We start from the raw sequence: 18,615 nt of genomic DNA, 5'->3' as shown, positions 1-18,615 counted from the left end.
GGCCAAGAAGTGGCAGCCTGACCCTCATTCACGCTGGGTCACACAACCGGAGACCGGTTTTGAGCCCTGGGGAGGGTATGGGTATGGGCCTGGTGCTTAGTCATCATGAGGAAGGGGCACAGAAAATGACTGCAGGTGACAGCTTAATTGGAATTGGTGGTAATTATGTTGCCTAACAGAGTAAATCAGTCTTTTCAACCCCCAAACTTGCTAAAGGCCCAGCTTCCCCTCCTAAGAAAAAGCTCCCTCTTGACTATGTGACTACAGTTCTCTCTCCTCTCTGCCATGACCTTTCACTTTTGTGTTTTGGGTTGTAATTCGTTCACTCAACGGGTGTTTGCTGAATACCTCGAACCGTGTTATACGCTCAAGATGCCCCTGTAGTAAGATCACCGCCATTCCTGATCCCTGAGCGTTTGGTCCAGCGGTCAGGCAGACCATAAATAATTAGCGTGATGGTGCTTCCACGGGGGAAGTGCAGGCCTCCAGGGGACAAGAGCTGGTGGCCTAACTGCTGCCTGACGTAGAGTGGGTGCTGGGAGCTTGCCTAGCGAAGGGAAGCGAGTTTCCCTGGGCACCTGCTTCTCCTCACACTCTCCCCCGTCTCCTCCTTGGCAAGCCTGCCCTCACCCACGCCATGCTCCAGCGCTTGAAGGGAAGCCCTGTGTCCTGCTTGTCTTCTCCCCTGCATAAGAACCCCAGTGGGCTCCCCAGAGGCAGGGCGATAGGGACGGAGATCTCAGACACCCGTGCGTCACCCTCCCCTGCTCAAGCTCTGCTTTGCGTCAGAAGCAGCCCTGGGGGTTCACCGGATCCAAACTCCAAGGACCAAATAGAGTCAGGCCTGGAAGAGATCTTGGAGGTAGGTCTTTACAGCTTAGCAAACATTCACTGAGTATCTATTATGTGTCCAGGAGAGACTTGTATACAAATAAGGTACAACACAGCGTGAGAAGTGACAGAGACAAAGCTGAGGCTTCAGCAGTCCTCATAGGCTTCCATTAGCTCTAAGCCTCTTACCTACCGTAAGTGATGTACTTTGATGACTCTCCCGGGACTCTAGTAGGAATGAATGTGGATGATGGGAAGGAGGCTTCTTTTAGGACTTGTGAGGAGGGCTAAGTTGGAGGACTGACCTTCTGTGCTGAGCAGGGCCTGAGTGTACAAGTGTGAGTGTGTGTGCGTGTGCTCGAATGTATGCCACATTTCTTTTGTCATGCCTCTGATGCCTTTGCTAGTGGTTCTGGTTCTTTGCCTGTACTTTGTAAAATCCAGTCTATCTTTGATCTTTTCTTGAGGCCATGCTGCATTTGGTATAATAGAAAGATGGTGTCAAAGCGAAGGTTGACTAGGTCCCAGGTTCTTTAAGGATGGGAAACTTAAGGATGGGAAACTGCCTACTTTTCTCTATGTCCCCTCCACCCTCCATTCAGTGTGTGGCACCTAGTGGGTGCTAAGTGTGGTTTTGCTGAACTGACCTGAATTCTGCCCTGAGCCCACCCAGGGACTTGTACCTCTCATCAGGAGTGACTTTGGGGTTGCCAGCTGTTTTATCTGCTCCGCTCACCGTGATCACTAAGCAGAATACCCTTGTCAGTCCTACTCTCCTTCTAGCAAGGTTTGTGTTCACACATGGCTCACTTGTCCAAAATCCTTTGTCCTAAGAGATAGGACTTAAGCTGTTAAGGTCTGCCTTAAGTGCTGTTCAGGTCCTGGGACTGGTTTGCCTATGTACTGTGTGCTGTCTACCTACACTCTAATTAATTCCTTTCACATTGGATCTCTCATCAGCTGTGTGCACCAGAAGCCTTGGAAGTGAATGCTCCTGTTTCCTCTCAGTCACTGTTACCATTTTACTTTGTTGTTTACCTGCGTGGCTATAGCCCTGGCCATAGACTGTAATTAGAAACAGTAGGTGTAAAAAGAGCAGGTGGTCTGTTGTGGCTTTGTGAGCTCACAGGTGTGGTCGGAGGTGAGCTCCGTTCCGGGGGTGGGAGCGGGGGGCGGGTCAGAGAGGGATTGGGGGTGTGTTTTCCTTTCTATAAACACTTCTCCATAACTTCATGTCCAGATGACCTACTGTCTGACAGGGATCTTTCCCCTTTCTCTCCAAACAAGTAGAGGCACTACGGAGAAATTATCATCATTATCATCATCAAGAGGGTGCAGAAAGAGGGCATAAACAGGGTGGGATGGTGGGAGAGGTTATTAGCTTAAGTGATATAAATGTTGACTAGTGTTGGGTGGAGATTGAGAGGCTAGCAATTGTCTTGCCACAGACTTGGGAACACTATAGTACCGCCCAGGGATCTCCTGTCCCACTGGGCTTTTGTGAGGTTCTGTAAAACACTGTGTAGAATGTAGGTGTTACTGCTTTTTTTCGACAAAGAATGTTTCTTGAACTTCTGATGCATGTGTTGTAGGGCAGCAAAATCAGGCCATTGCTTAATTGTGTCCAACTTAAGAGGAGCAATGAGCAAAGAGAGGATAGCACATCTGTCTGGAGTTGTTCAAATGCAACATGTCCTTAAGTCTTAAAGGACATTAATCTCAAAGCCCGCCAGTGCCACAGTATGAAATTAGACCTCCAGTGAATGGCTTTCGGTAGAAAAGTTCCACGACACCTGTCCCCCCCTCACTGCTATGTGCCAGGCTGCCTTCACATGTAATCTCCTTAACTCTTATTAGCAGCAAAGGGGGGGTATTATCATTCGCATTTTCACAGAGAGTAAACTGAGGGTCAAAGACTAAGTAATTTACCCAAAGTCACCTTCTATCAAAGGTAGAAGTGGCAGAGCTCTTATCCAAACCCAAGGCTCATGGTATTTCAGTACCTGATCTTGCAGAGTTTCAATGTTGTCACTTAGAGAAGCTATGTCTATAATACAAATTTGAGATGAGCCCTAAAATCCTTATGTGGTAAAGCATCATGAAGTGTTTTAGTAACCTCCTTCCCCATCTGTAAAGGGGACAGTAACACTCCCTGGGCTGTGACGATGAAAAGTGGGACCATGTGTGTCCAGCCCCAGCGCTGGGCTCGGCACAGAGTAGGCGCTTGGCATATTTAGTGCTCTCATCCCTACTCCCCTCCCCATGCTCTCTCTTCAGGCCTGAACTTGTCCTCTTTCTCACTTACAGCTTTCTTCTTTCTCCTTCTCCCATCCCTCTCTGCCTGCCTCCTTCCACCCTGGCCTCAAGCTCAGGGCCATTCTGTCGCTGGCTAGATGATAGCCAATCACGGTATCATCCTAGGTGAGGTTCCCTGCAGTTCAGTGGCTGCAGGAAGCCTGAAGTCTCGAGCTTATTTGGGTGTTTTTTTTGGGAGAAGAGACAAGAAGGAAAACAAAGAAGGTTCTTGAATGAAGCCTCAAGCCATAGGAGCATCTGCAGAGGCACTGACTTCTGTCAGGTAGCTTGGCCTTCCCCAAGGGCTGCCAACTCATCTAAGGGCCATTTGGGTTTGAAAAGTAAAGGCCACAGTTAAAGTCATTTCCCCCTAGAAAAACCCTTTGGTTCCACCACTGGTAAGTGTGTCTGTGTGCATTCCTCTTATAGGTCCATGGGTCAGAGTAACATTCCTTCCCAATCCCAAATTTCTAATCCAGATAGACCCTTCAGTTCAGCAGACATTGACTTTTCTAGGTGCTAGGGTTACTGAGATGAAGTGGACACCTCCTTGCCTTCAAGAAGTTTAGAGTCTGGGAAAAGAGGCATATTACAGACAGGCATAAATCATCGTGGCAATGTTGCAGTAGGTGTGCACAGCGCTGTGGAAAGTGGGATGAGGAAAAAGCACTGGAGGCATTATACAGTGACGCTGGAGGTAAGTTTCGAAGGATGATAAAGGGAGAAGCAGAAGATGGTTCTGGGAGAAGGAAGGTGTGAAAAAGCAGCTTGCCCGGGGCTTAGGGCTCGTGGGAGGAAGACAAGGGGAAGGTTGGCTGCAGCCAGTTAATACAGAGCCTGGAAGGTTGTGTGAAGAAGTTTGAACCTTATTTAATCAAACTTGTTTGGGGAGCTATCAAAGATGCGTCTATTAGCTCTTTTGCTTGTTTGTTTTTAACTGACCTCAAAAGGGGAAAAAAATCACTCCTAATTCCTTCACATTTTCAAATCAGCTGCTTTTATTTGTTTCCTGTTTCCTTCCAGGCCTTACCCAACTGTTTACATGCTTTTTACGAAATGAGATCTGCTTTTTTCCTTAATATCCTTTAAACATTTTTCATGTTGCTGCTTGCTCTTTCTAATTATTACTTTTAATGGCTGCATAATAGTCCGTTGATTTTTCTGCCATAACTTAAAGCAGTGTGGTAGAGCCAAGGTTTTTAGCATCAGCCAGACCTCTTTCAAATCCTGACTCTGTGGTTTGCCATCTGTGTGATCTTGGACAAAATATTTAATTACTCTGAGCTTTAATTTCCTCATTTATAAAACGGGTTGGTCGTACACCTACCTTACAGGGGCCATTGTGAGAATTATATCAAATTAGGCAAATTATGGATTCTGGCTTATAGGAGGCATTGCTCAGTGAATGGTAGCTGCTCATTTGTCATCTTTACTGTTCGGTTGAGCTTGATATTCTAGAAAGAAGGTGGGTGACAACGTGGAGGCTTATTAGTTGGGGAGAGGAGAATCAGGGAGCCAGTTGGAAGGCCCTCGACATATACCGTCTGATATCAGTAGCCACTAACACATGTGCCTATTGAGCGCCTGAAACGTGGCTCGTCTGCGCCGGGATGTGTAGTAAATAGAAAATACACACTAGATTTAGGAGACGTAGTATAAAACAAAATATAAAACTTTATTAATGATTTTTATATCGAGTATATGTTGAAATGATAGTATTTTTTGATATATTGTGTTAAAAAAGATATTATTAAAATGATTTCCACTTGATTTTTCAGTGTGACTACTAGAAAATTTTAAACACTGTATGTGGCTTGCATTGTGTTTCTCTGGTTGCTCCTGCCAGAGTTAGTCCACACGACCAGATACTGGGGTGGAGAATCAGCGGGGGCCAGGCGACAAGGATGAGTCCCAGGCTGGGCAGCTGAGTGGGTGGTGAATCTTTACATAGTTTTAGGGAAGACCGGGCAAGAGTAGATGGGTTTGAGTCTGTGTTTGTAGAAGCAGGTCATTAGTGGGTGTCCTCTGAGCAGTGAAATGGAAAGCAGGGATTTGGTCTGGACCAGAGAAGCTGTCCCTGCTTTCCTTCAGAGCTGCCGTTCTGGCTGTCACCACATCACACACATCCGTGGTGAGATTACTGACCGAAGTGCTCACTGCCGGGAGGGCTGGGAAGAGCTTGGCTGCTCTAATGAGCTCCCAGCGCGCTCCAGCACTGGTTTGTCCCGGAGCCCCAGGTGTTCCCGCTTGCTCCTTCGTGGTCTCCCCCCAGGTCACCCCACGCACTTCTCGGTAACACACGCAATATGTGGGGTCAGAACGACCGGGACTAGGACGCGATACAAACACAGAAGTTGGAGGGGAAGGCTGCTCTGCAGGGAGCGTAAGTGTCCAGAGTCCTGTCAGGCCCTGGTCGGTTGTGTGTCTTCACCTACCCTGGTTTGGGGTCTTCAGACCTTTGTGGTTCCCTAATAGATGTAAATGGATATGACGCTGAGATAGACTTCTGGGTAGCATTTCAGGTACCCAAATGCTATTTTGGTTTTAGAACTAGGAATTGAAATTGTACCTGGCTCTCGAAATATCCACTGTAGCCTTTCCTGAAGGGTTGCTGGGATATAGGGCCTTAAAATCAGGATAAAAGCAAAGAAAAATTATGAGCACTTTTATATTCTCTCCTACAGTCTTGCCCGCCCCCACCCCTCCCCTCCCGCCTCGGGGGTTGAGTTTAGGAAACCACAGGTTCAAGATGCATTTCAGTCGGGTAAGAGCAAGGAAAGTAGAATAGAGCAAGCTTGGAGGACAAAAAACAAACCACAGCAAGCACCAGAATCTGCCTCGGTTTGAGCAGTTGTATCTGACCTAGCCTGCCTGACTCTGGCACTGGGCGAGGCATGTAACAAAAGGCCCGTGTAATAGGCGCTAGCATCTCTCTGGCAGGGGCATTCCTAGCAAAGGTGCAGCAGCATTTTGCTTCTGTTTAAGCCATTGTCACCCACCAGAACCCTGATTGTAGTTGTCAGTTGGGTAAAGAGTTTCAAGTTCTCGGTCAGCAATAGTACAACTATAGGAGCGTGTACATGGTTCATTCCTTCAGCAACCATTTACTGAGATCTTCCTGTGTACCAGACCATGGGATTAAAGTTTCAACTGTAGGAGAGTATGTGAAAGTTTTTATAGTTTTTCTTCGTTTTTATTTTCTGTCTTGATTTTAAACTTGTGATTTTTTTTTGTTACAGTCACAGAACAAAAAACTATGTTTCACAACTTACAAAACTGATTATTCTTTAGGAATTCTATCATAGCTTGGTTACCAATTTTATTTTTTCTAAGAAGTTGGGAGAAATGTACTCTGTTCCCTCCCCACATCTCTCCCCTCCTTCCCCTTTTGGCCCTGGGGAAAGATCACCTCTGACCTCAGGGAGCCCTAAGTCTCACTTCCATCATATATATTCATGACAAGGCTTCATCTGCTCAGTGGGAGACAACCCACTCCATCAACTCAGAGAAACCCCATATGCCCTTAGTTTGGCTGTGGCAGAGCAGCCCGAGGAGAAAGAGGGCCCCAGCTTGGCAGGCTGGTGGGTCCTCTGTCCCTACCGGGATTTATTTCTAAAGTAGTTTCATCTCATTGCAAAACCTGTGACTTTTTCCATGCAACTGTGGAGAGCTAGGAATTGACCACAGGCCTGACACCTCCGGAAGGTAGGTGTTGCTGGCTTGAATGCCCTTCAATTGACTGGAGTGGGTGTTGGGGGTAGGTAGGTAGGGGTTGGGATATCTAGGCATAGAGGGCTGAATAGCTCTGAAGGCTTGTGTGCGCCAAGGCCCCGATGGGCCTGCCCACCCACCACACCGTCTCTCCACACGTGCACGGACCACGCACACCTGCGGCACCACGTGCCCTGGCCCCTGCGCAGATGCTGTGCTGCTCTCCCCACTCTGCTGCCCAAGAAGCTCCCACTCCTCACCTCTCCCCACCAACCCCAGGCCCCCATCTCAGCATCACCTCACCTTCCTCACTCCTTACCCCACAGCCCTGCCTTTCTGCCAGCCCAGACTTCTCCAGATTAGAGCTCTCTAGGGACCTGGTCCTTTTAAAAAGAAGAAGTAAAGAAAAGAGAGGAAAAACAGAAAGAAAGAAGGAAACAGAAGAATGAAACTGGACCGAAGAGGCAGTGGTGCCTCGAGCTATCTCACTGCATTACAATGAATATGGACTCTATTAAGCTCCGTTCTGCCTGTTAGTGTTTCCCTGGGCAACACAGCCCCCATATGGCAGGCATGCAGCAGATTAGGGGAGGCCCCTGGGCCTCATTGAAGGCGGGGGGCTTGACTGGCAGTTGAACCTCCCCCCCACCTCCCCCTACTCCTCACACTTGACACTGCCTGTGTTTATCTAAAGCAAGGAGGGGGGGCCATTTGGAAGGTTTTTGTGCTGCTCTGAGAGAAGGGAGAGGAGAGGGGAGGGAGGTTGCGGAGGAAGGCGGTAGAGGCGGGGTGGGAAGGGGCAGGGAAGGGGGGAAGGCCTCATAAATATGCAAGAGGAGCGGTGAATGGGGAGAGAGAAATAAAGCAGATGGAATTCGTGTTAAAGAACAGCACAATCACCCTGTTTTGAGCCCTCCAAAGACAAAAAAAAAGAAAAGGGAATGGCCTTCTAGGAGTGTAGAAGCTGCGTTTATCCAATTAGCAGGGTTGTCAAGTTGAATTTATATGGAATAGGGGTGGGGGGAATTGAGAAGCGAGTGTAGAAGAAAGGAAGTGGTTTTTCTTTTCTCTCTTTTTGCCAGTTTAGCAACAAGGTTTGTGGGGGGTTTTCTCACCTTTCTCTCTTTAAAGGTAGATTTAAAAAAAAAAAATCTCTTTAAGGAGATGAGTCCATTTTCAGGAAGAGGTATATATGACAAAGAAATAAGACTCCCTAGTAACTTTTTCCTCAAGTGGTGGAGGTGGGAGAGGATTAGATTTGTCTAGTGGGCAAATCAAGAGACCAGACCTTCTCTTTACTCGAAGGCAGAGGGGGCTTCTCTCTGGGGGGATTCCTCCCCAGAGCTAAGATGCTGTGTCCAGACTCTTCCTTTCCCCTTGCCTGGATGGTAAAGGGGTCTACCAACCTGAGAAGAAATAAGCTCTGTCCATGTTGTTAAGCAGCTTGTTATAAATGTGGGGTTCAGTGTGAATTAGCCCAGGTTTAGCTAATCTCCCCAGAATGCCTCTTTGCTTATATATTCCCTTCTCAAACCACCAGTAGTTCCCCTCTGTCTATGGTGTTAATTTCAGACTCTTTTTCCTAGTCTTCCACGGCATGACCCAATCTCAATTTCCTCCCTTGTCTCTTTTCATTCCTCTAGAATGGTCTCCAAACTGGGGGCTCCAAAGGGGAAATATAAGATATTCCATTGGGGCACTGGAAGAAAATATTAGAGATTCTCTTATGGTTTATTTCTATCTACAAAAGGAATAGGAAAGAAATTCAGCTTTCCTAATATTTAATACTGGGATTGACAGTCTTTAGTGTGTATGTCGGGCTTGCAACAGAGAGATCTGTATTTCTCGGAGGGCTTGACAGTGGGGACCTCACTCGCTTGATCATTCACTCCCCAGTTTTCTTGTTCTCTGTTAAGTGGATTTGTAGATTATATTATTTAGTTTTAACTAAATTAACTCTCACAAAAGGACAAGTAGCTTAAAAAGATTGCTGCAAAGAAATTGGGTTGAAGAGTGTGCTGATAATCTGGCACATGCAAACAGGATGAAAACAGCAGAGCTGACCCTTTTCAAGTCACATTAGGAGGTAGAAACAATAATAATGGAATCACATCTGATGAGAAGTGAACAAATTAATTAACATTCAAGCAGACCATTTGAAAGAGATTACATCCATGTCATTAGTGATGAATCTAATCCTGAATAGGCTTTCCGCCTTAAGGTATTAGCTTCATGATATTACAAAACAGTCGTGATTAACAAGTCATTAAAATGTGATTACACTTCTACCTACTCTTAAATTTTAGTTTGGTAGTATGTGCATTTAATTTATAAATAAATATGCATGTATTAGGATATTCTGGGAGATTTGCCCAGAATATTTTTCTCATGAGAGAGCAAAATCAGAAAGGTTAGGTAGGAGACCACTTTCAAGAAAAGCATCTGCTTGAGGTAGCACCCTCCAAACAGAACTTTCCCACCAGGTCAGCATCACCCTCTGTAGTGCCCTCCGGCTCTTACACGTGCACGTATTCCAGAAGGCCCAGTTTCAAAACCACTTACCCAGAAAAACCTTTCCTGAAGGCCTGAAATTGAAAATGCTCTTCTCCCTCTGCTCTCATTTTCCACTTCCCATTTGTGACTAAATTGATATCCATTAAGATTCTAGAGTAAAGAATGCTGAAGTTGTTAGATGAGAGTAATTTCAAAACCTCAGTGGTCTTATGCAACAAAGATTTATTTCTTCTCCTGTCATAGATTGTGCTGTCTTCTTCCATCTCGTAACTATGCCTTGTGAAACATGGGATGTGGCCCAATGGCAGTGGGAGGAGGGAGAAGCAGCCCCCCAATTCTCTTAACTGTCTTGGTCTGGAAGTGACCCAGAACATGTTCACTTACATGTCATTGGCCAGCACTTGTCACCTGGATGTAAGCCAACTGCAGAGCAGGCTGGGAAGTGGGAAGCTTATGGATATTTGCCGAGCACTGGCTGACTTACGTTCCAAGCTTTGTTTTAAGCTTCTCAGGACAGAATCCATCTTCTAGTACAGTGCCTTGCGTACTGTCTTCTGTATGGTAGATCACAGTGATATTTTTTCTTCCCAATAATAATAATGATAATAAAATCACAATACACATAGTCTTTTGTTTTTTGGGGTTTTTTTTCATTTTATTTATTTTTGGCTGCGTTGGGTCTTCACTGCTGCGTGTGGGCTTTCTCTAGTTGCTGCAAGCGGGGGCTACTCTTTGTTGCGGTGCGCGTGCTTCTCATTGCGATGGCTTCTCTTGTCGCGGAGCACGGGCTCTAGGCACGCGGGCTTCAGTAGTTGTGGCACGTGGGCTCAGTAGTTGTGGCTCATGGGCTCTAGAACACAGGCTCAGTAGTTGTGGCGCACAGGCTTAGTTGCTCCGTGGCATATGGGATCTTCCTGGACCAGGAATCGAACCCTTGTCCCCTGCACTGGCAAGCGGATTCTTAACCACTGAGCCACCAGGGAGGTCCCCTACACATAGTTTTTTAATAGAAAACATACACAAACTTTGGATAAGGAATAAGCTAGAAATATATTTAGAGGCTGGCTAGAGCATGGCTCATACTTAAGACCATCAAACCATTGTTATTCTCCCCTGTGTGATGTCAGAGTGGTCTGGGTAGATGTTCCAGATATTAGTCTTGAACTGTATTGCCTAATGTGGTAACCACTAGCCCTATTGGCTAACTTAAAATTAAAAATTCAACTCCTTAGTTATATTAGCCACACTTTAAGTATTTAATTGCCGCAAGTGCTAGTGGCTACCTAGCACCTTGGACAATGCAAATATAGAACATTTTCATCATTGCAGAAAGTTCTATCGAAGACATTCATGTAAAGAACAGTAAGAGATTCTTCTAGATTAGGATCTAAATGGTAAAAGAATGAAAGTGACCACACAGAAAGTTACTGTTATAGATAATGATCCAGTTGACATTTTTATGCCTAAGGAAGTAAATTCAAGAACATTCTAAATTTAGTTCTAAAAGCAGTTTTAAGCAGTTGGTTAATATGACCCAGAAACAATCTTCTGGGAGACAGTGTCAGGGTAGTGGAAAGAGCACCAGACTAAGAGTCAGGAGACCTGACTTGTAGCCCTGGATCCCTCTTAACTGGGAGACCTTCTGCAAATCACTCAGCCTCTCTGCACCTTGCTTTCCTCATTTATAATACTAGGTACCTGTTAGGTGTTATCCAAAGCTATTAATTTTTCTGAGGTCCCTCCTGATTTAAAATGTTTCCCTTTAAGTCTGGGAGTAAAAACTTTTTACATTAAAAAAAAACAATGCCCTTTCTTAAATCCTTCTCCTAGATCTGTCTGAACTCACATATTCAGCTGAGAATTAAATTCACTTGTTTGCCCAAGATTTCCCCCAATGTCAGTCCTCTGTGCAGGAGTACCACCCTCTTTCTTGAGGCCAGAGGGCTGCCAGCCCTCACCCTCCAGTCACTTGGCATCACCTTCTCGGGGCGAAACTTCTCTCTGCCTTGGAAAAGGCCAGTCTTACTCCACAGAATTGGGAACATGTGAAAAACATGTAACTTGGGGTCAGAAATATTCCTTTTTTCATCTAGCCAGCCCCTCTCAACCAATGGAACAAGAATTTTGTCAGATCTCATTCTTGCCACTGGAAGAACGTTTTTAAGAAAGACTCTCTGTGCCACCTGCTAGATCACGTGCTCTTCTGTGTAGCTCATCTTGTTAGTGGTCATAGGACATCCACAGGGTGTGTTGGGCATTTTAGACCATGGAGGCTTCTGTCTCAGAGAGCTGTAGTGGCCTGGGTGATCAGGGGATGAGATGTGGCCTCGGGTGCCCTTGCCTCCCTCTCGCTCCTGCCAGCCCGCCAGCCCTCTCGGGAGAAGGTGGAGCTGGCCTCCTCCTGCTGATGATCGACTCTCAGTTGTTTGTAATTTTCTCTCGCAAAATAAATACTCTAAGGCTGTAATTTCTAGTGCTTGGTCTCAACCTTAGACGTGTATTCTGCTGCTGTTGTTTTTGGAAAGTTTTAAAAACGTCTGCTTGGAGATTGTTTCAGTGGGAACATGTATGTCAGCAGTTCAACTTCTCAGATGCATTTTCTTTTATTTTTTTGTGTCCAAGTAACCCTTAAAAATAGAAAGTACCTAGGCCTCAATGAGGAATTCATGTCAAGAATTCGTCTTCCCTTCTCTCTGCTTTTGATTTTATTTTTCTTGATCTCTTTTTCTGAGAATATGCAGAAAAAATAAGAAGGATCTAGACATACCTTGCATTGCCAAGAAAAATAACAGGCCTTACTGTTGCCTTCACCCAATTTTGAAACTGTACCTTGTTCATTTCACAGTGGGAGGTACTCCAATTAAGCCCTACTTGCCTTTTTTATTATTATTAAAAAACTGTTCTCAGAAACCTGCATTTTTGGAACTATTTTTCTAGACCAAGCTCACTAGGTAACTTGCTCCAGGAAGCAGCTCAGTTTCCCCAGCTGCTAAAGAAGATGCATCATAGCTACGGTGATCCCCCCATCTCTGTATTTTTGTCACGGTTCTGCTTTGCCGTGACGGAGACCCCATGTGTCCTGCTTTGGGCTCACTGCGTGGTACCTGCTTACAACTCTGTTGTGGGAGTTCGTGAGTTAACTCCTTTCTCCCCCTTTGGACACCTGCTTCCTCACTCCCTCTCCCTCCTCAGCTACATTTTTTTCTCCTTTAAAAGCGGGATGGTGGCTGGCAGCAGTAGTGGGGTCTGTTTCCATTTTGAACCTTATAAATTACCCAGGGTGCAGAAGTAACGGGAACTGTTTGACTGGTCCTCGTTAAGCAGGAGGGGGTCTGGGCTGAGTTTCCTCAGTAAAACCTTTGTCGACTTTACAACCCAAACACCTCGGTAGCCACCCTGTGCTGGGATAAGAAACAGCCCTTCTGTCCCTCTTTGTCTGCTTGTCTTCTTTCTGCCCTTTATTACTTTGTATTCATTCTGTCTCCCTGCTGCCTCCTCCCTTTCCTTCCTTCTTCCTTTCTTGGGGCAGGGGAAGAGCAGGTGTGGGCAATCTCCTCGAGGAGTTGGGGAAAGAGGAACACGTCATGAGCAAGCAAGTTCCCTAAAATCCTATAACTGGTCATTCATGCAGTGTTCTAGATAAATATGTTATTTCATTGGGGGAAAGTAGAGAATTAAAGCTAGTATCTGGATGATGGAGGGGACGCCAAAGGCTTGCTTTTTGGTGTTTGTGTGTAACTATATTAATGAACTTTTCCTTAATGAACAGTGATTAAGAAACCACTGTTAAAATTCCTCATTGTTCTACCTCACCCTATTCCAACTCTGTTCGTCAAGCACCCACTTGGTGCAGAGGGCTGGTAGAAAAAAAAAACATGAAAAGGCTACCATTGTGGTTAAAAGCACAGAACTTTGGAATGAGCCCAACCTGGGTTTCATTCCAGGCCTACAGTTATATGACCTTGGGCTTGTTACTTACCCTCTGGAACTCAGTTTCCTCACCTGTAAAATGGGGATAATAGTCCCCACCATGTAGAGTTGTTCTGAAGATTAAAAGAATACCTTGTGCAAAGAGCTTAGCAAGATACCTATCGTGGTAACAGGCATGCCCTCCCTCCCACCACGGCTGCCCTCCCCGGCCATAATCACATCCTTTGCAGCTTCCCTTAATTTCACTTTGCTAATAACACGACCCTTTGATTTCCTGGATTGTCTGGAAAAGAGCAAAAGCTCTGTCTACCCCAAGAGGGAAAAACTTGTCAGGAAGAGCTTAAAATTTTTCTTTCAAACCTCTTTTAGAAAATGTCCCCTTGTTCTTCCCCAGAAGAGTGGAGGTCCTCTGATGTCGAAGACACGTGGCAAAGGGAAGGATTAAAAATCAAGGGGAAAGGACTCTGCCCTAGAAACCGTTCCGAACATCAGTGTGGGGCTGGGCCCTAGATCTGGTTTGGAGGGGTGCTTGTTTGGCAAAGCAGTGTAGCCCTCTTAACTCTCTAAGTAGCTAGGTGAAAAGCCAGAGGAGCTTGGAGAAGGGAGAGGTTTAGGCAAATCTCAAGCACCCCCTAGCACAGAGCAAGAGCCTCGAAGCCCAGCCTTCAGTCCTCTGTGAAAGGAGCCATGGGTGTTGAGAGGCCCAAGACCGGCTCTTACAACAGACTGTACAAGTAGCCAGAACTCCAGAGACTGGAGGGCGTAACGCAGCTGTCAGCTGGGCAGCTTAACTACCTTCTATGATTTTTCAGTGATGACTGTAAGTTTTTGAAAGAGTTGCTGGTTTAGATAAACTGGTCCAAAAGTGTTAGCATTTTGAGTATATGTCACCCTCCTGGAAATATACTATTAATATTGCCGCATGTGCACGATTCAGGAATATGCATCCACTGTTAAGATCATTGTGACGCTGCCTTCAGTCACCTGACTCTCACTCTACTGTCTCCCTGCCTAGCAGGATGTTGGCACACCTTCCTCATTGGTCTCATGTTTTATAGGTACAGCAGTGAAAACACAGAGGCAAGATCTTGGTTTCGGCTGTGACAGAAGCGTGTGTACATTTGCCTCTGTGATTTTGATGAATCTTTTAAACACCATAGCTTAAAAGAGGCATAAAGAAATAATACTGTGGAAGGGGCGGAATTAAAGTTCTAGGCAGGCAATAAGAGGGTGGCTGATAGCCGAGATATGTCATCAAGCAGCTGGAGGAGCAGTACAGTCTAGACCCCCAAGGAAATGTTCTGGGTGGAGATGCAACACAGCAAGCCGTCAAGAGTACAGATTTTGTATTTTCTAATTTCCTTTGTGATTTCTCCTTTGATACATAAGTTATTTAGAAATGTGTGAACTCCCAATATTTGGGGCTTTCCTAGATATCTTGTTTTGTTGGTTTCTAATTTAATTCCGTTGTGTTCAAGTAACGTACTCTGTAAGATTTCAGTCTTTTGAAATTTTATGGCCCAATATTTGGTCTGCATTTGTGAACATCCCATATGCACTTGAAAAGAATACTGTTGCTGGCTCTAATGATTAATGAATGTCAATTAGATCAGGAAGGTTGACATTGTTATTCAGATCTATATCCCTACAATTTTTTGTCTAACTGTTCTATCAGTTATTACGAGGGGAGTGTAACAATTGCCACTATGATTATAAAATTGCCTAATTTCCACTTTAATTCTGTCATTTTTAAAAAATGTATTAGGCACATGCACATTTATGATTATACACTTAAGATCTGTGTGTTTCACTATGTGAAAATTTTATGTCACTAAAACTTAAAATAATCTGATTAGTACTCAGGGCCAAAAAGAATGCATATAAAGGAGAGCCTCTGGAAAAAAAAATGATTTGGCAGAAGAACAAAATAAAAATGAATTGTCTATTTAAAAAAAAAAAAAAAAAAGTACAGATTTTGTAGAGATGGAAAATACCAGAATTTCAGCACCAGGGGGTGGAGAGAAGAAGAGGGGCCTTGGCTGAGTGTGACTTTTGTCTGTGTTTGTGTCTGGAGTTGCAGAGGTTAGACAAGCTGAGGAGGGTTGGTAGGTTCCAGGAAATCAAAGAATGTTGACAAGGATGTAGGTGAAGGGCTGGGGTGAGTCAAAACAGGAGATCTTTCATGAGCCCCTGAGACTTTAGGCTTCATTAATTAGTAACATCCCCTAAACGAGGGATGCAGCACGCATTCAGTATACTGTGACAGCACTGTGCACAGTAGCCTAAACTAGCAGCGTGGTGCGCCACGTCGCCCTGGGCACCTAGCCTCCTGCAAGCAAACGGTAACGATAACTGCATCCTTTCCAGCATCTGTGCTGGCTACTCACTGCCCTGAGCCTGGCACATGGCTGCCGGTCTCCGCCTCTCCATGCCCTGGGCTCTCCTGTCCTTGTTGCTATGGGTGCACTGGGCAAGGCTCTGGCCTTCTTACCATGACATCACCTTCTAGCTCAAAGGGGCAACTTAGAAGCAGCTTATGTCAGATGAGAAATGGCATGAGAGTGTTCTTTAGTCTTCCAACAGCCGGCCAGGTCAAGACTTCGAACGTTACCACCTGTGTGATGGAAGCAGGGGACATGGGGACAAAGCCAGGCCCCATGGCTACCACAGGGGTGCCCTAGGCATTCTTACCATGGCTGTTTCTCTCTCTTTTTCACAACAGAGTGTAGCAGGGGATTGCAGTACCTCTTTGAGTGACTCCTTTGGCTTATGGGACGTTGACACACCATGCCGCGTGGGATGATGAAAACGCAGAGAGGAAAGAGGCCCGAGGTCACGCTTGCTTGCCTCCTCTTAGCCATGGCGGGCTGCTTCGCGAACCTGAGTGAGTGTTTTCCTTGCCTTCTCAGTGGCCCTTCTGGGAAGAACACTTTGCCCCTAGTGTCAGAGGAAAGCATCAAGCATTCTACGAGGACCCTCTAAAAAGGCCTCCTTCCTCCTGGTTTTCAAAGAACATTTCCTTCCCACTGACCTTCAGGGACACGCTCAATAATACAAGATGAGAAATGATCTCAATAACCTCATATTGGTTGTATTTTGGTATTTTAATCATTTGAAACTTATACTAGAGGAGGAGTAACGATAATAGCTGAACTGCCTTTTATTGAGCACTTACTATATGGCATTACAGCAGGCAGTTTACCTGCGTTGTTTGTCAGCTTCCCAGCGACGCTGTGAGACAAATATTATTAGTCCCATTTTACAGATAAGAAACTGAGACCCCAAAAGGCTAAAGTTCCCTGGCTCAGAAGCAGTGGCACTGGGATTCAGACGCAGCTCCTGTTCAGGTCCAAAGCCTAATCTCTTGCCTTCACACCACACTGCCACTCCAGTCTACTTTCTGGGGAAAAGGCCAGGTTGGGGAAATGGACCCGAGGTCAGCAGAGTTCTTCAGAGAAAGGTCACCTCCTCTCTGGGTTGCTCAACTCTGAAAGGCTGCCTGGGTGCTGTGCTTCTTAGCAGGTCACGCTGTTGGTTTCTTGGGGGTGTCAGTTCATCGCTGCCTCCCTGTTCTTCCTCCAGACGAGGTCCCTCAGGTCACTGTCCAGCCTTCTTCCACCGTCCAGAAGCTCGGAGGAACCGTGATCCTGGGCTGCGTGGTGGAGCCCCCCTGGATGAACACCACCTGGCGCCTGAACGGGAAGGAGCTGAATGGCTCGGATGATGCCCGGGGCGTCCTCATCACCCGCGGGACCCTCGTCATCACTGCCCTCAGCAACCACACTGTGGGACGGTACCAGTGTGTGGCCCGGATGCCTGCAGGGGCTGTGGCCAGCGTGCCAGCCACCGTGACACTAGCTAGTGAGTACTGCTCCTCTGCCCCCTCCCATTCTCTCTCTGTCCCCCACCCCAATCAAACCCCCTGTCATCAGTCCCACCATAAAAGGGACCTTGCCAGCTGACGTTTCCAATCAGAGAGTGGCGGCTGCCCAGTCATCTCCAGTGGCTGGGGACCTTTGTGCTCTCTGAGCAGAGGCGATGTCTGGAGTGAGCGTGTAGAAAGAAGGGGACTTGACATGGTTGAACTGTTTCTGTGGGCCCCGGAGCTGGGCCGCGCCGGGCCTTCCTACTTGGTCGCCCTGTGGTCTTCGATGTCGTTGTGCCCACCGCCCCCCATCCTCGCAGCAGTTGCAGTCGGAGCATATACAGAGCCACGTGTGGTCCGAACAGAGCCCGCCCATTCCCCCTTGGCCTCCTGCCTCTGTGCCGGGCAGGCATAGTCTAAATTCCTGAAACAGAGATAGTGGAACACAATGAAAAGGAAACTGTGGGACAGAGGGTAGAGAGGAAGAAATGAGGCGACACTTTGGTCCAAGGAGGATGCTGGGAGAAGACTTCATGCTGCTCTTATAGATAATTACCACTTGGATACACTGTTGTGCCCAAGCTCAGTACACACATTACCTGATTTTTCTACCCATGGTACATATGGGAAATGAGACTTGACTGGTTAAGTAAACTTCCAAAGGCTTATTTTGGAAGCACAGCCGCAACACCTGCTCTTATATGCAGAGTCTAGAGCCAGGACATTCACTTGGCCCTTGAACAATGCAGGGTGAGGGTCGCCGACCCTCTGGGCACTCGAGAATTGGCATATAACTCATAAGGGGTCCTCTGCATCCGCAGGTCCAACCAACCTCGGGTCATGCAGTGCCATAGTATTTACTGTGGGGGAAAAGATCCCCAGCCACGTGGACCCACGCAGTTCAAACCCATGTTGTTCAAGGTCAACAGTATTAAGAATTACCTCCCCTTCCTGGTGGCTGAAGCCTAGGAAACAGGGGATCTTGTTGAGAGTTCCATGGTGTTTGGCCTTAACCTTTGAGAAGGTCTCCTGAGCTTGTTCCCTCACGACTTAGCTGAGCCTCCTTATCCCGGACAGCCCTGCTTCCACGTCACCATCGTTATCACCTCCTGGACCACGTGGTTCCAGGAGGTTGGTGGTCCTTATGTTACGGGTCACACCTAAGGCAGCCAGCTTCTAAGATGCTCCTTAAGCGTCGGCTGGGGTCCCTGAGGTGTGAGGTGTGAGTCCTGGGGAGGAAGTGGTGAGAGATGGGGGAGTAGAAAAGCAGGGGAGAAAGGACCCCGCCCTGCCCTCTGGTTTCCAGATCCCTAGAGGGACTTCACTCCCGTGGGAGAATAGAGACTAGAACGAGGCTGGCAACGGTATTCCTGTTTCCTGGGGAACCAGTCTAGCAGCCCTGCCCTCTTCTCAGAGGAGGCCGGAAGACAGGGTGGGTCCCTAGCTACCTCCCTAGGGGAGGAGGCCAA

General features: G+C 46.7%; 1 protein-coding gene across 8 annotated transcripts in view; it reads left to right on the top strand.

Annotated features, from left to right (window-relative positions):
- Window positions 1-18,615, top strand: part of BOC (BOC cell adhesion associated, oncogene regulated) — a 261,571-nt gene that overhangs the window by 203,995 nt on the left and 38,961 nt on the right. For all 8 annotated transcript variants that reach the window (XM_057544844.1, XM_057544847.1, XM_057544845.1 and 5 more), the window contains 2 exons: window positions 16,004-16,165; window positions 16,864-17,142. In XM_057544844.1, coding sequence (XP_057400827.1) covers window positions 16,069-16,165; window positions 16,864-17,142 — 376 coding nt within the window. In that variant the 5' untranslated portion in view covers window positions 16,004-16,068. The remainder of the gene's footprint in view (window positions 1-16,003; window positions 16,166-16,863; window positions 17,143-18,615) is intronic.

The sequence above is a fragment of the Balaenoptera acutorostrata genome, chromosome 4 (genome assembly GCF_949987535.1).
Source record: "Balaenoptera acutorostrata chromosome 4, mBalAcu1.1, whole genome shotgun sequence".
Classification (NCBI taxonomy): Eukaryota; Metazoa; Chordata; class Mammalia; order Artiodactyla; family Balaenopteridae; genus Balaenoptera; species Balaenoptera acutorostrata.
This window is presented reverse-complemented; position numbering and strand designations above follow the sequence as displayed.